The 16,822-nt window shown below is 32.8% G+C and overlaps 1 protein-coding gene across 1 annotated transcript in view; it reads right to left on the reverse strand.

Moving 5' to 3' along the window:
* The window catches only part of LOC111058756 (myosin-11-like), a 38,601-nt gene extending 24,567 nt beyond the window's left edge, over window positions 1–14,034 (reverse strand). The window contains exons 1-6 of the mRNA XM_039438631.1: window positions 13,909–14,034; window positions 13,107–13,260; window positions 10,609–10,807; window positions 7,808–7,984; window positions 6,795–6,997; window positions 5,054–5,176 (exon numbers count right to left, since the gene is read on the reverse strand). Of these exons, the coding sequence (XP_039294565.1) occupies window positions 5,054–5,176; window positions 6,795–6,997; window positions 7,808–7,948 (467 nt within the window). The 5' untranslated portion in view covers window positions 7,949–7,984; window positions 10,609–10,807; window positions 13,107–13,260; window positions 13,909–14,034. The remainder of the gene's footprint in view (window positions 1–5,053; window positions 5,177–6,794; window positions 6,998–7,807; window positions 7,985–10,608; window positions 10,808–13,106; window positions 13,261–13,908) is intronic.
* Between the last annotated feature and the right edge of the window lie 2,788 nt (window positions 14,035–16,822).

The raw sequence follows: 16,822 nt of genomic DNA on the forward strand, positions 1-16,822 counted from the left end.
TAGACATTATAAGTCCGTGTCCCTAGAAACAAGTCTTTAGCACTTTCAAGGAGAAAATAATATATGTCATGGATAAATTCACAATATACTGTACTTCTTAATGGCCTTCTTATTAGTTTGAAAGTGTAGGCTATTCAAGAGCGAGTCTACTGTTCGCAGAACTACTAGTGATAGGACGGTTTCTCTGATTGGTTCTCATGGAGTTAATCGGCTTTTGTGTAACCGGCATACTACTAGAATTAGTACATAATACCGTCATGAACTGATGAAGTCAGAAACATTAAAAATTGATCAAAATTGGTCTAAAAACTAGTCAACAAAATGGTCTTAACTAATGAAGCATTAGTTACATTAGCATACATACATTCTCATCAATATTTCAACTGCCCCATTCACTCAACTGAATTGTTTAGGATTAGAAGTGCACATGCCTAGTTTTTCCTCCTAGGTCATAATAAATTATATATTCTATAATATATATTATGATTATAGTGCTTTATACAATAAATGAAATGAAATGTCCATAAATACAAATTGTTCACCAATGCAAAAAAAAAACTGTTTTTATTCACATTGCTGCAAATTCCATCACTTATATGTAAGTATTTATTGATGAATACAGATATTATAAAACACGTTATGGAGTTGAAATTTGTAAAATGTTAACTTATAATGAAATAAATAGTGATTTGTGAAAAAAATGGACATGTGCACTTTCAATTCCAAACAATAGTTTCAATTCTATTTCTACATGTGTTAATGTCAATGTTTTTGAAATAAATTATTGTTTTCCAAGACAACCTCTATCAAATAATTTCAAGCTTAAATAATGGCTCATTTGTAACCTGTTAATAGGTTAATAGAAAACACAATATAAGAACATAAAGTAGTTACCCTTTCATTTGAACTTGAAAATGGCCAAATTCCAAAACTAGTTGTAATATTGTAATATAAACTCATATATATATATATATATATATATATATATATATATATATATATATATATATATATATTACTGGTAATAATATTGTAATATAGACTTTTGAAATATTTTAAATAACGGGTACCGTACTTTATCTTCTTATGTTGTGTTTTTTTCAATAATTGTTAATAGATGTTTGCAAATAGAATATTCCTTTTTCTATTACATTTACTCAACCCAACAACTAAAAACCTTGCTAATAGTGATTTTGTCATGTTTAAATTGTCAGTAGATATTCAATTAACAACAGTGAATTGTTAGATGAATAGCGATTGTTGAAGCAATCCCATAAAAAATCTCAAATTCAATGACTATTGTCAATAAAAATAGAGATGATACCATACTATCAATGTTTAAAATACAATATTCCTATTACATTAATCTAGATTCTATCATGGTCCATTTGCAAAATTGTCAGTAAATGGTTACAAACAATTTCTATCATACTGAGTGCCGGTTGCACAGAAGCCGGTTGAATTTTAAACGTGATTAATTAAAAAAAACCAATAAGAGGTATTTTTGATAAGACGGCTTCTCTGATTGGTTCACGTGGAATTAATGACGGTTAAAATTTAACCGGCTTTTGTGCAACCGGGCCTAAGCTGTACTCAATCACTATTATGTACATGAATATAGAAGGCTGATCTTCAAAACTAGAATGAATGCTTTCAATAAATAATGTCCTATCATATATTCCAATTCAAGCTACGACCATGTTATCAGATCATGGGCTCTATAAATTTTCTATCGAATTAATCCTAACTTAATTATTATTGTTCATGGAAATAGAGACGATCCATGATAAATTCACCATTCAGCAGAGAAACATTAATCTATTATGAGATCGTCTCTATTAGTGACATGGTCACAACTAGTTAGTGGCATATTAGTCAATCAAAGGGTTCAAGCAATTAATTATTATCAATCGAAAATCACAAATAAATGCTGTAAATCACCTCGAAGACTTGTGCTACTGCAAATATTGACAACAGGGTAAAGATCTAGATGGAAATTCGATGAGCGCTACTTTACAAAAATTATTTGTCATTCCCGGGCTGACAAATACTTTTTGTATAGTAGCGCTCATCGAATTTCCATCTAGCTGTTTACCCTGTTGTCAATATTTGCTGTAGCAGAAGCCTTCGGGGTGATTTACAGCATTTAGATTTCCGTTTGATAATAATTATTCATTAATTAGCATTTGAACAAATGCAACTTCAAATTTATTTCCAACTGTAGTTCAAGCAATTCTTATTTTCTACGGAATTGATACTAACTTAATTATTATTGTCCATGGAAATAGAGACGATCTCATAATAAATTCACCGAATTCAGCATTTAGCAGAGAAACATTAGCAGGTTAGTGACATTAGTTAGTCAAATGGTTCAAGCAATTTCTATCACAGATTAGTTCTGATTTAATTTTAACTGTCCTAGAAAATAGAGAGGGTTCAAGCAATTCTTAGCACACATTAATCCTGACTTAATTATAACTGTCCTTGAAAATAGAGACGACCCCTCATCTAGTTGACTATTTAGCAGTGAAATCATCCATAGATATCTGTACTGAAACATGAACTGTGGGAGTATTTGCTCCACTAGCCGAAGATCATGTGGGCGATAAGGATAGAGATGAAGGCGACATCAAAGATCTGCCCAACAAACAATAAAATCGTCAATATTTTCAAGTTTTTTCAAACTTACATAAATTCTAAGACAGAGATGAAGATAAAATGACAATATCACATGCATCAGAGTGGAGGAAGTGGTCAAAAAGAACGACAAAAAGAAATGAAAACCATCTCATCTATGCTATGATAAAGGAAAGAACTGGCTTATACACGTAGGGGGAAGGACAATTATGTTTGACGCATCATCACGTCTCAACTACTGGACTGATTAACTTGAAATTTTGCATATTCTTAATTAACCGTGGATGGTTATAGGCCTATTTTCAATACTTCAAGTTTTCAGTTTGTCTAGTTCTAAAATGGACCCTTGCGGAGCTCGAGTTTAGACTTCACTAAACACAAAAATTAAAATAATTGAAGTCCCCTTCACAACAACACAGATAGTGAAATGGCAGAGATTAGAAGAAAATATATAAAGTAAATTATAGGGAAATATTGGTTGAGGAACGGATATAGTAAAAAAGGAAAGATGCTCGCACGATTATTGAGCTAAACTCATTTCAATGATCTATATAGTGAGGTCCACGTTATAATGACATTGGAGAGAGATAGGAGAACAACTTTGCCGTTCCTCTGTCTTGTCAATGCCTTCTATAGACGGTAGCTGATACAGGTTTATTGATGTAATATTAACTGTTCATTCTCGTTTAAAATAATCAATTATATATTATTAAGCAGGAAAATAATTTTTTTAATAATTTCATAATAAGTATGAAATATTTCGTTTATTATCAATTCTACATTGTTAAAAGACGATCTGGCAACAGAGCAAAGCGAGAAAGAGATAGCGCTATCTGCTTTGTTGGATGATAGCAATAGACAAGGATAGCAATTCCATTGCTAATCAAATACTGCCATTATAACGTGCACCTCACTATAAAGACAATAAATGAGAGAAAATAGAGAAAAATGGTTAAGAAACAGAGATAAGAGAAATGAGATGGTTTTTGAAAAATGTACTAGATTCTGGTACTGGATTCATTGTAATGAGAGTGACCGAAAGAAAATACATAAATTAGAGAAAAATAGTAAAATAATTATTGAGAAACAGAAATTTTCTCTTCAAAGCCTAGTTTATATGATGCCAATTGGCGAGACAGTTATCTTTGGACAATTGTCATCACGTGGTTGCGGAATGTCGGAGGCCAGGCCAGTTAGACGAGATGATGTTTATACGCGGCCAACTATTGGCACGTCCGTTGACAGCTGAACATGTCCGAGTTCCCGTCATCTGTTGTGACTAAACAGCTGAACTGGCAAAACCAAGACAGCGCTACTGGCCTACACCGTTCACACGGCGCCAATTGTCGTGACAACTGAGATTCCGAGTGGTGGGGGGCTCGCTGGGACCAATTGACTGTCCATAGTCTCTACTCCCGGAGACAGTTGAATTTCGGGCCAATTGTCAAGACAATTGGCCTGAAGTGTTTATACGAAGACAATAATTTCATGCCAGTCAGTTGCCTTATGACAATTGTCTCGCCAATTGGCATCGTATAAACTAGGCTTAAGGACAATATGTAGATTGGCTGGCCGCTATGGATTAGTATAAAATGAGTACTGGCATCCAGAGATTGGTTTAAGCATGCCTGACTAGCAATTTTAAGAATAAGAATAAAATATATTTTATTACCAATAAAGATATGCAATGCAGTAATAGGCAAAAGTCACAATACAAACAATACAATAGAAGTAACAAAATCATAACACTGGCGGAAGTAACAATACAATAAAAGATACCAATTTACAAAACAACCAACAACTGAACCAACCGAGTACAATCATACAAAAAAGCAACACACAAAACTGACTAAAACACTTAACACTGTACCACAAGTTTCACTTTTATCACAATTTATAGCTTATTTGTGAACAAGACAAACATACAAACTTTACTCTGCTAGACATTAATAACAATATCACATTCAAGAAACTCTTGCACTGTATAGAAGGACTTGGATGTAACCCACTTGCTAACTACCATCTTGAAACGACCAACTGGAAGCGCTCTAATTTCTAGCGGCAGCCTGTTGAATAGTTTTTTATAAGGAGGTAATGGGTTCGATTCCTGGGCTGGCAAATAATTTATGGATAGTTGCTCTCATAGAATTTCCATCTAGCTGTTGTGATTTCAGCATAAACAATTATGTGCTATTACATAATTAGTAAGAGCCATATTTATTTTAGTTTTTGATCAAACATTGGCATTGGCTAGTTTTATAATTCTTGTAACGTGACACTGTTTACCCTATTGTCAATATTCTTTGCAGTAGCTGAAGACTCCGGGATGATTTACAGAATTTAACTTTGAATTTTTAGTTTGATAATAATTATTTATCAATTCATTTTATAAGTTTACTTTTGAAATTTCACGTACCTTTCGTCAGCTCGAGCTCTCTCAAATCGTTCGTTGGTGACTTCTCGTCTCAAATCGGCCAACTGCTGGTGATAGTCAGCCGTGTCAGCTTGGCATTGTCTCAGAGCGTCGTTGCCGTGGTTTCTGCCAGAAAAACATGGTTATTTAAAAACATTTCTTGTCATTTATCACAATTAAATTCAAAATAATCAATATAGTGAGCTATTATAGTTTGATTATTTGGGATCAAGATGTATGTGTTTAAAACTGCTGAAGAATCATAACCTCTTATGGACTAATATGCAATCAAAATTCGGGAATGGAATAGTAAGGACTATAAAGCCTGTTTTTTCGTTTCCAATCATTTTATGATTTAGTTGATTTGTCATTGTTGTTAAATAAGTAAATTACTACCATACATAACTGTGTATTACATTGGGCATTGTCTCAGAGCAATGATTTCTGTCAGAGAACAAATTTATTTCAAAACAATTCTCTACATTTATAAGAATTAGATTAAAAAATCACAATAGTGTACTATTAATACCATATATAGCTTGGTATTACATCCTACATCGAAATACATGTATTTTGAAATCTCTTGTCTTAAAGCATTTTTATTGCCATGATTAGTTTCAAAACAGTTGAGTTATTTCAAAACATTTCTTGACAATAATCAGATTTGTATTTCAATCACAATTCAATTCCAAATAATCACAATAGTTATCAAGCCATAAAGGCTCCATCATTTTCGAAACAGAGAACTACACACACACACACACACACACACACAAATTGAAATAATTTTGAAAATATGTTGGGAAGAGAATTCTTCCATTCATTCATTTTATAGCCAGGGCTACTCGTATTTATATAAAAATTGTAAAATGACACTGATAGTCGAAACTTGTGAGAAATAAAATAAAGTTGAAAACAGGGTACTTGAATTTTCAATTTTCACGTTCCTCTCCATTCAATATAGCTGCGTTTACATCACATTTGTCAACAAAATGTTGTCCACAAATAATTTTCAACAACAATATTGAAGTCGGCGTGGACTTGTAGAGGGGAACATTTTGTTGGCAACTTTCTCAGTGTTTAAGAATATAAAAATACAATATCATTATTTGCCATAGAATAAAACAACTTTAAAACAGGCATCGACAGTTTAACAATATTTTCATTTTTAAAGTAATTGAGTCAATTTGTCACATCTATAAAATTATTAAATCCACTAACCTTAGGCCATCCAGCAATAGTTCCCATACCGAGTGGGAAACAAAACTTTTATTTTTTTTGTCAGTTTAACAATATTTTCATCTTTAAAATAATTGAATCAATTTGTCACATTTATAAAATTATTAAATCCTCTAACCTCAAGCCATCCAGCAATAGTTCCCATACCGAATGGGAAACAAAACTTTTGTTGATAACAAGGATTTGCTCAAGTTGACGTCAAAATTTTGCTATGTTTTTCAAGAAATTTGCAACAAAAATTTGATTGAAAACAAGGATTTTCACAAGTTTAACGTCAAATGTTGCTGTTTTTTTTCCAATAACTTGGCAACAAATGCCTCAGTTTATTGAAAACTCAGTTGACAACTCTGGTGTAAACGCAAAAGCAGACATAGTCAATTATTCTCAGTACCACACAAGAGAGTTGATTACAAATTCTAAATATTGTTCAATAACATAGTTCAGGCTTCAAGAAATTTTCAGAAGTTTTCAATTTGAAATAAACAGACAAAATTTGAAAACTTACAGTTTTCTCTGAAGTTCGGCGACTTTTTCTTCAAGTTTCTCAACTTGCTGGCGAAGTTCTTTGTTGCTCAACTTTTTCTCCAAAGTTTCTTGACGGGTGGCAGCCAGAACATTCTCCAATGTTGCCGAATTCTTTCGCTCTCTGTTCAATTCTTCCTCGAGATCGTCGTGTCTTGCTTGCACTTTGTGGTATTCTTTCTCAACCTGAACAAAAATTCATTTATTTATTAATTCAATTATATACATTGAAATAGAATAGAATGACTGCCTTTATTTTATACCTGGGAGGGCGAAGGTAGGGCGCAGTCAGCCCTCTCTTACACTTAACCCTCAATGAAATGATTGAGGAAGGATCAATAGGCACAGCCCAAAACTTTTGCCTCCCCGAATTTTGATTCAAACTAATCCAAAACGTTGGTTATGTTTGAATTAAATTTGATAATATAAGGGAAAGAGAATGAAAATAATAAATAACTATTTAATATAACCATAGAGACAATATAGCACAAGGAGATATCTCATTTTGATTCATACTAGTCCAAAAAGTATGTTATGTTTGAATTAAATCTGATAATATAACGAAAAGAGGATGAAAATTATGAAGAACCATTACATATAACCATAGAGAAAACATAAGAAGATATCCCATGGTATAGGGCGTTTATGTTCCAATTTCCACTGTTAACTCAAGCCGATAGTCCTAGTTGTTATTTTTGGTGAAGCTATGTGACGCTGGTAGTCTCTCATACTGTGCCGTTCTTACACTCTTACACTCCCAACAACACACTAATAATTGCCAGTAGTCAACAGTAGTCGGCTTGAATTAACAAAACATTGGAACTTAAACTTCCTATACCATTGGATATTTTTTATGTTATCCTTTCTCTATGGTGATACTGTCAAGCAATACTAAGGTCCAGTTGCACAAAAGCATCTCATACTGTGCCGTTCTTATGCAAATAATGATTTTAAATGTTTGAGTTAACATAATTTTTTTATTGCTTTTTCTGTTACCTTTTTCTTATTAGTTTCTTGGTCAGACACCTGTCTCGCCAACTCCTGCTTCTGGTTGTCCAGTTTGGAGCAGTGCTCTCTCACAGCGGTCAGCTCTCTCTCTAACATTTGGATCTGCTCACTCTCATTGGCCAGTTTCATTTCTAGGCAAGCTATGTGCGTTGTCAACTCAGATATCTGCAACAGAAAATTGAGAATAATCACAATTTGATAAAGATAGTGAAAGAAAATTTAGAAGTTCACAAATGTATATCGCAAAATTGTGAGGTCAACGTTATAATCAATTATTGCAGTATTTGATTTACATTGGTGTTGCTATCCTTGTCCATCATTCATAACAGCAGATAGGGTTATAATTTTCTAGCAACTGTCCTCTCCTATTATTGAGATATGGCTTCACCAAAAATGATCTATTATCGGCTTGAGTTAACAGTGAAATTTGGAACCTTAACGCCTTATACCATGACATATCTTCTTATACAGAGTGACACAGAATAACAGGAACTTTTAAAAACACCATAAAACATTAGTGGGAAGGCAAAAATGATTTTATTCAAACTAATTTAGAGTTCAAGACTTGCCATTTGAGAATTATTAATAACATCTATCACTTTTTTACAATTACTTCTTTAAGATGGCTTCTTTTTGAACGAATACACTCTTGAAATCTGTGTTGACGATTCCTCATTGATCGCTGCAACATCTGCGTTTCCTGGTCCCATGATCTGTCCACCTGCGATTTTCTGTTTGTGGAGCTATCTCAAATCAAACGTTTTCACAACTTGACCAATAACTGTAGTTGAATCATAACAGACAATTCAAAATGAAATTATCAATATCCCAGCTGAAATGTTGCAGCAATCGTTCAGGAATCTCAACACAGATTTCAAGAGTGTATTCGTGCAGGAGGAAGCCATCTTGAAGAAGTAATTGTCAAAAAGTGATAGATGTTATTAATAATACTCAAATGGCAAGTCTTGAACTTTACATTAGTTTGAATAAAATCATTTTTGCCCTTCCCACTAACGTTTTATGGCGTTTTTAAAAGTTCCCGTTATTCTGGGTCACTCTAAGTAATAGGGTAAATTAAGTAATTATCAAAAAGTGATAGATGTTATTAATAATTCTTAAATGACAAGCCTTGAACTTAACATTAGTTTGAATAATTATCAGTTTGAAAATTTATCACAATAAATGATAAATCATCTCAACTTGATACTGTATCAACACAATATAATACAGTATCATCTCAACTTGATATACAACACCAAAATTTGATACAAAACTTCCAAACTTTGAATGAATTCTACAAATCATGGGATATCTTCTAATGCTGTCTATTATCTATACTACAACTATGACGCAGTATCACCACACATGATACAGTATCATGTCAACTTGATACACGACACCAACATTTTTCACAAAACTTCCAAACTTTGAATGAATTCTACAAAATCATGGGATATCTTCTAATGCCATCTTTTCTCTATACTACATCTATGATACAGTATTACCATACATGATACAGTATCATCTCAACTTGATACTGTATCAACACAATATAATACAGTATCATCTCAACTTGATACACAACACCACAATTTGATACAAAACTTCCAAACTTTGAATGAATTCTACAAATCATGGGATATCTTCTAATGCTATCTTTTCTCTATACTACAAGAACTATGATGAAGTATCACCACACATGATACAGTATCATCTCAACTTGATACTGTATCAACACAATATGATACAGTATCATCTCAACTTGATACACAACACCACAATTTGATACAAAACTTCCAAACTTTGAATGAATTCTACAAATCATGGGATATCTTCTAATGCTATCTTTTCTCTATACTACAACTATGATACAGTATCACCACACATGATACAGTATCATCTCAACTTGATACTGTATCAACACATTATAATACAGTATCATCTCAACTTGATACACAACACCAAAAGTTGATACAAAACTTCCAAACTTTGAATGAATTCTACAAATCATGGGATATCTTCTAATGCTGCCTTTTCTCTATACTACAACTATGATACAGTAATCACCACACATGATACAGTATCACCACACATGATACAGTATCACCACACATGATACAGAACCAACACAATGTGATACAGTATCATCTCAACTTGATACACGACACCAACATTTTCCACAAAACTTCCAAACTTTTGTGGCGTGCGTGCGAGCATGACAGTGCTCTCCAGTAGCGCTGCCACCACCAGGTTTTTAGGGTCCTGGGCCCTGCTACTTTTATAGGATATATTATTAAATAAATACGCAAATTCACCAAAAAAATCTCACTCTATTGAAAAAATCCCATAACAAACATCTATACTCTCTCTCTCTAAAAATAATCACTCCTCAATCACATTACTAAAAACTACATCTCACTATCTCACGCACAACCTTTCTCTAGCGCGTCTCGGAACGTTCTCCCTCTAGTTTCGCCTCTACGCGGTCATCACTCTCTCAGCTCACTAGTTCAAAAGTCCAATTTGGTGGCCTGAGTGATGACTCCGCTACTGTATTCAATAATTAATAGCCTATGAGAGCGGGGTGTTTGAATTGTTACACTTTGAATGAATTCTACAAAAATCATGGGATGATTTTAGTCTTTTAACTCTATACTACAACTATGATACAGTATCACCACACATGATACAGTATCATCTCAACTTGATACACAACACCAACATTTGATACAAAACTTACAAGCTTTGAAACCCTGGGTTATCTTCTCACGCTATCTGATGATACGTACCTGTTTCTCATATCCCTCAACCAGCGCATCCTTATCTTCGATGTGGTTCTTGAGATCGCGAATCTCCTGCTCAGCGGCCCTCAACAGAGATTTGCTCGACTTGGCCTGACTCTCCAGGGTGTGGTTGTTCGATTCCAGGGGCACTTGCCTCCTCACTCAAACTCTTGAAGTGGTCCAACATGTCTGAGCGCTCTTTCTCCTTTGAAAAAAGAGAAATAAATTCAATAGGAATAAGTCTTCTATGCTATTATAAAGAAAAGAATTATAAGATAAAATAAGATATCCATTTATTCAACACAGTATATCATACAGTACAATAAAATGAACAGTTAAACATCGTCAAAGAAATAAAATCTAGAATAAGTTATTGAAATAACCATCACATCAATAAAATACAAAATTAGAGAGCAAAATTAAACTGAGATAATAATAATTTCTCTGATTTCCAATGAATTTCAACCAAAGGAGTTTATTGACAAAACATATACATAATCATTTTATTATGCATACAAAAGTTGCTTATATTAAACTTAGTTCTAATTATGATACCCCACTATAATAATATGTGTCGGGGTGATCATAATATTCTTCTAAAACATGTATAAAAAATTTAATATAAGAATTTTATTTTAATAAAGAAAATTAAAACAATGTGCCTATACTTGTATTTATACTACTTTTTTCAAACTTTTAGGTGCCAATATATACTAAGGATTACGGAAATCGTTCACTCTACAGTAGCCTAAGCCTTTGCAGCAAGAAAGCTGTATAAACTCTTTTTGAATAAGCTCTTATACATCTTTATTGTTTCCAAAATATTAGCTTATACACGAACGGGATAGGAAATACACGAATGACGCATCATCACATCTCAACTATTGCACTGATTAAATTGAAATTCTGCATAAGATTTTGCATAAATTTACAGAGGATGGTTATAGGCCCATTTTCAGTTCCTCAAGATTGCAGTGCGTCATGCTTTCAGTTTGTCAGGTTTACTACAATTCTCAGGTTAGCAGAACGCAACCACACTACAGTATCTCCTAATGCGTACAAATAACGATGAGCGCCTTATTATATTGAAGTTAAATTTAACTCAACCTCATTTCAAAAAAATCTAAATCTAAATTTGGGAGAAGAATATTCAAGGGTGCTCCTGTTTTTCCTCGTTATGACCTCTAAAAACAAGTACAAAACATCGTAATATATTTAAGTTACATTTGATTCAACCTCATTTCTAGCTGATCTGATATATCAATCTTTCTCATTTCATGCAAAATTTGTTTTTATTTTATTCATTTAATTTTTCTATTCCATTAAAATCGATTTTACTCCTTTCTTTTATCCTTGTTGTGACTGGGGATGGCCTAACCCACGCTTCGCAGTCAATGCAGCGTCTTTATGGACTCTGTGTAGTAATTATTGACCGAACGAAGTGAGGTCTAAGATTCAAGTCGAGGGTTTGGCATTTCTCTTACTGTAATATTTTAAATGTTTGAATGTTTAAATGTTTATATATTTATATGTTGCGCATTTACGGCGAAACGCGGAAATAGATTTTCATGAAATTTGACAGGTATGTTCCTTTTTTAATTGCGCGTCGACGTATATACAAGGATATTTTTGGAAATTTTGCATTTCAAGGATAATACAAAAGGATAAAGGAGCCTACTTCATACGCCAATATTAGAGTAAAAATCAGACTATAGAATTATTCATCATAAATCAGCTGACAAGTGATTACGCAGATGTGTGGAGAAGCCAGTCTATTGCTGTATTTCCATATAAGGTCTATAGTTTCAATCAGGTACTTGTGGATGAGAATACTGCGTGAAGTCTACTGTTCACAGAACTACTAGTTATGTTTGTTTTCCATTTGAAAATAAGTTATATCATTTGTATAATGTATTATAGGTTAAGGCAGATAAGTTAAGAGATCTTATTATATATCATAATGAGCTCCCTCCTACACACATACCTGTAGTCTTGTAGGGGGTTTCTTTTATATCATTGTACAATAACTCATTTTTGTATGTAACATTCTGGGAAATAAATTTATTTAATTTGAATCTAGATTTGGGAGAGAAATATAAAAGAATTCGCCTGTTTTTGTATCTTCCATAGCATTTCAATGATCAGTGAATATGTATGGTACGAATGTCTAAATTAATGTTTGAATATTAATGAAATGGACTTCTTCAAAGTTTGGACTTTTCCTATTGTTTGTGATGGATTTAATTTATTTTGGAAGTATTTTTCAATTCAAAATCTGTGTTCTATGATAATTTGGCTTGTAAATTGGAGTTCAACTCAAAAATGTGGAAGTGACACACCTTAGCTACATTTGAACAGTTCTATAAGTTAGAATTGGAACCGTTTTGGTCCTAGGCCTGTGTTACTTTTCTTAAAGTTGTGTGGTTCTGAATGATTGAACGAATAAATGATGAATGAATGAATAAATGATGAATAAATAAATGAATAGATGAAACTAGGCCTACCTTTTGCTCGAGGATATCCTCAATATGGCGTACTTCGGTGACATATCCTTGGAGCTGCATTTTCAGATCCTCCACCTCTCGTTTGGAGACTTCTAGCGCTCTCGCTTTAGTCAAGTGGTCATTGGTGATAGCTGCTAAGTCGTCTTGGAGTCTCCTGTAAAAAAAATACATAATTCAATATTACTCTACTATATCATAGAGAAAAGAAGATAGCATAACATGGTTTGTAGAATTCATTCAAAGTTTGGAAGTTTTGTATCAAATTTTGGTGTTGCGTATCGAGTTGAGACGATACATTATCAATGATTCATTATTATATTACTAACAATTGGACAGAATGTAATACCATGAAAATGTTTTCAGAAACTCAAATGCCTTAATAATTCTCATATAATATCATTTTTCATATCAATTACATTTTATTATGGTATTTTCATTTTTACAAAAAAAGCATAGAAGAGGAAGCTCGGAAGAGAAAATTTAGGGATAGCCTACCTTGTACTGTTTCTCTCCTAAATTAAGATACTAACATTAAAAGTCCAAAATGGGAGGTTTTCACTTTCACAAAATTTTCAATACCTAACAACATTCAAATGCGCCACAAAAGCAATAGAACTGTTTAAATTTGTCTTCGAAATGTATTTGTGTCAATTAACATACTTTTTATCAATATTATTTTTAAATCATTTTATGTGAAATACCTACCGTATGAATAATTTTCTTTTAGAGCGAATGAACAACACTATTTATAGTTGTATCACAAATATATCTGTTTTAATGAACATATTGAGAATGAACTTACTTATTTTCTTTGAGAGCAGAATCTTTAGCATTCTCCAAAATGACCATTTCCTGTTTCAATCTGTCCAGTTCTTTGCTGCACTGACGGGCGCTCTGCTCACTCTGGCTGGCTGTATCCAGGGCACAACTGCAAGCAAAACATACAAAATTAATAGAAAATAATAACAAATTTAACAGAACAATGATACTGTATCATTTGCTGAATTGTGACATATGATACTGTATCAATGGCTGAAATATGAGCAATGATACTGTATCATTTGCTGAATTGTGACATATGATACTGTATCAATGGCTGAAATATGAGCAATGATACTGTATCAATGATTTAATAGTGGACATTTAAATGTCTGTATCCAGTGCACATCAGCGAAAAAACATACAAAATTAAAAGAGAATGATGAAAAAATTAACAGAATAATGATACTGTATCATTGACTGAATTTTGACGAATGATACTGTATCAAAGGCTGAAATGTGGACAATATGTCTGTATCCAGTGCACAACTGCAAAAAACATACAAAATTAAAAGAGAATGATGAAAAAATTGACATAATAATGATATTGTATCATTGGCTGAATTGTAAAGAATGAAACTGTATCAATTAATGAATCAAGAACAATGATACAGTATCAATGGCTGAATTGTGAACAATGTCTGTATCCAATGAACAATTGCAAAAAAATATAAAGTAACTAGAAAATAAAGAAATTTAAACAGAATAATGATACTGTATCAATTGCTGAATTGTGAACAGTGATACTGTATCAATGACTGAATATTGTGGACAATGTCTACATTAGTGCACAACTGCAAAAACATGTAAAATTAATGGAAAATAATTGAAGAATTAACAGAATAATGATACTGTATCAATCGCTGAATTGTGACAAATGATACTGTATCAATGGCTCAATTGTGGACAATGTCTGTTTACAGTGCGCAACTGCAAAAAACATACAAAATTAAAAGATAATGATGAAAAAATTAACAAATAATGATAATGTATCCTATAATATTAAGCGAGCACTTTCTTTGTATCTGAATATATTTTTATATTTGGTTTTTTATGTTCAACGGATCTCGAAAACGGCTCTAACGATTTTCACGAAATTTGGAACGTAGTAGGTTTATGATATAAAAATTCGATTGCACTAAGTCTCATAAGTCTTTTAGATAATTCTGTTCTGTTTATCAATAAATTGTGTTCTGTTTATCATAATTTATATTTAGTTTTGAAGTGGAAATTGGACTTTTTGAAGTGAAAGTGAAATCTTCACCGTATTCTTTTTGAAACTTTTATTTGTAAAAATTTGGGAGAGGACAGTTTTGGGCTATGCCTGTTGTCTTCTCCCAATCATATTATAATTATGATCTGTAATGCTAATGGAATAAATAGATAGATAAATAAATAAATCCCTGGGAAAACTCGCTGAACGACATAAAAAGGATAATTCATCCTTGGAAAAACAGCCGAGACTTTCGACGTATGTGGATATAAAAGTGCATCTGTGGAAAATCATAATATCGCATCCCCGAGATTCATAAGCTGGCGTATAGCTAGCTGTAAAATATGAACACGATCATTTTAGAGAATTGTGTTCTGTTTATCAATAAATTGTGTTCTGTTTATCAATAAATCTGTTTATCAATAAATTGTTTCTGTCTATCATAATTTATATTTATGTGTCCTGTTTATCAATAAAATAACGAGCGAAGCTCGGTGCCCCGATATTCGATAAATGAAATGTGAACAATGATACATAATAATGTCAAATTCAACAGAACAATGATACTGTATCATTTGCTGAATACTGTGACATATGATACTGTATCAACGGCTGAATTCTGAACAATGATACTGTATCAATGGCTGGATTGTGACACATAATACGGTATCATTGGCTTGTTATTGTGGACAATGTCTGTATTCAGTGCACAACTGCAAAAAAAAACACAAAATGAATGACAAATTTAGCAGTAGAATGATACTGTATCATTTGCTAAATTGTGACATATGATACTGTATCAACGGCTGAATTCTGAACAATGATACTGTATCAATGGCTGGATTGTGACACATAATACGGTATCATTGGCTTGATATTGTGGACAATGTCTGTATCCAGTGCACAACTGCAAAAAAACACAAAATGAATGAAAAAGAATGACAAATTTAGCAGTAGAATGATACTGTATCATTTGCTGAATTGTGACATATGATACTGTATCAACGGCTGAATTCTGAACAATGATACTGTATCAATGGCTGGATTGTGACACATAATACGGTATCATTGGCTTGATATTGTGGACAATGTCTGTATCCAGTGCACAACTGCAAAAAAACAAAATGAATGAAAAATTTAGCAGTAGAATGATACTGTATCATTTGCTAATTGTGACATATGATACTGTATCAACGGCTGAATTCTGAACAATGATACTGTATCAATGGCTGGATTGTGACACATAATACGGTATCATTGGCTTGATATTGTGGACAATGTTTGTATCCAGTGCACAACTGCAAAAAAAAGCACAAAATGAATGACAAATTTAGCAGTAGAATGATACTGTATCATTTGCTGAATTATGACATATGATACTGTATCAACGGCTGAATTCTGAACAATGATACTGTATCAATGGCTGGATTGTGACACAGAATACGGTATCATTGGCTTGATATTGTGGACAATGTCTGTATCCAGTGCATAACTGCAAAAAAAAAAAAACACAAAATGAATGAAAAATTTAGCAGTAGAATGATACTGTATCATTTGCTAAATTGTGACATATGATACTGTATCAACGGCTGAATTCTGAACAATGATACTGTATCAATGGCTGGATTGTGACACATAATACGGTATCATTGGCTTGATATTGTGGACAATGTCTGTATCCAGT

Source organism: Nilaparvata lugens, chromosome 12, assembly GCF_014356525.2.
Source record: "Nilaparvata lugens isolate BPH chromosome 12, ASM1435652v1, whole genome shotgun sequence".
NCBI classification, from domain to species: Eukaryota; Metazoa; Arthropoda; class Insecta; order Hemiptera; family Delphacidae; genus Nilaparvata; species Nilaparvata lugens.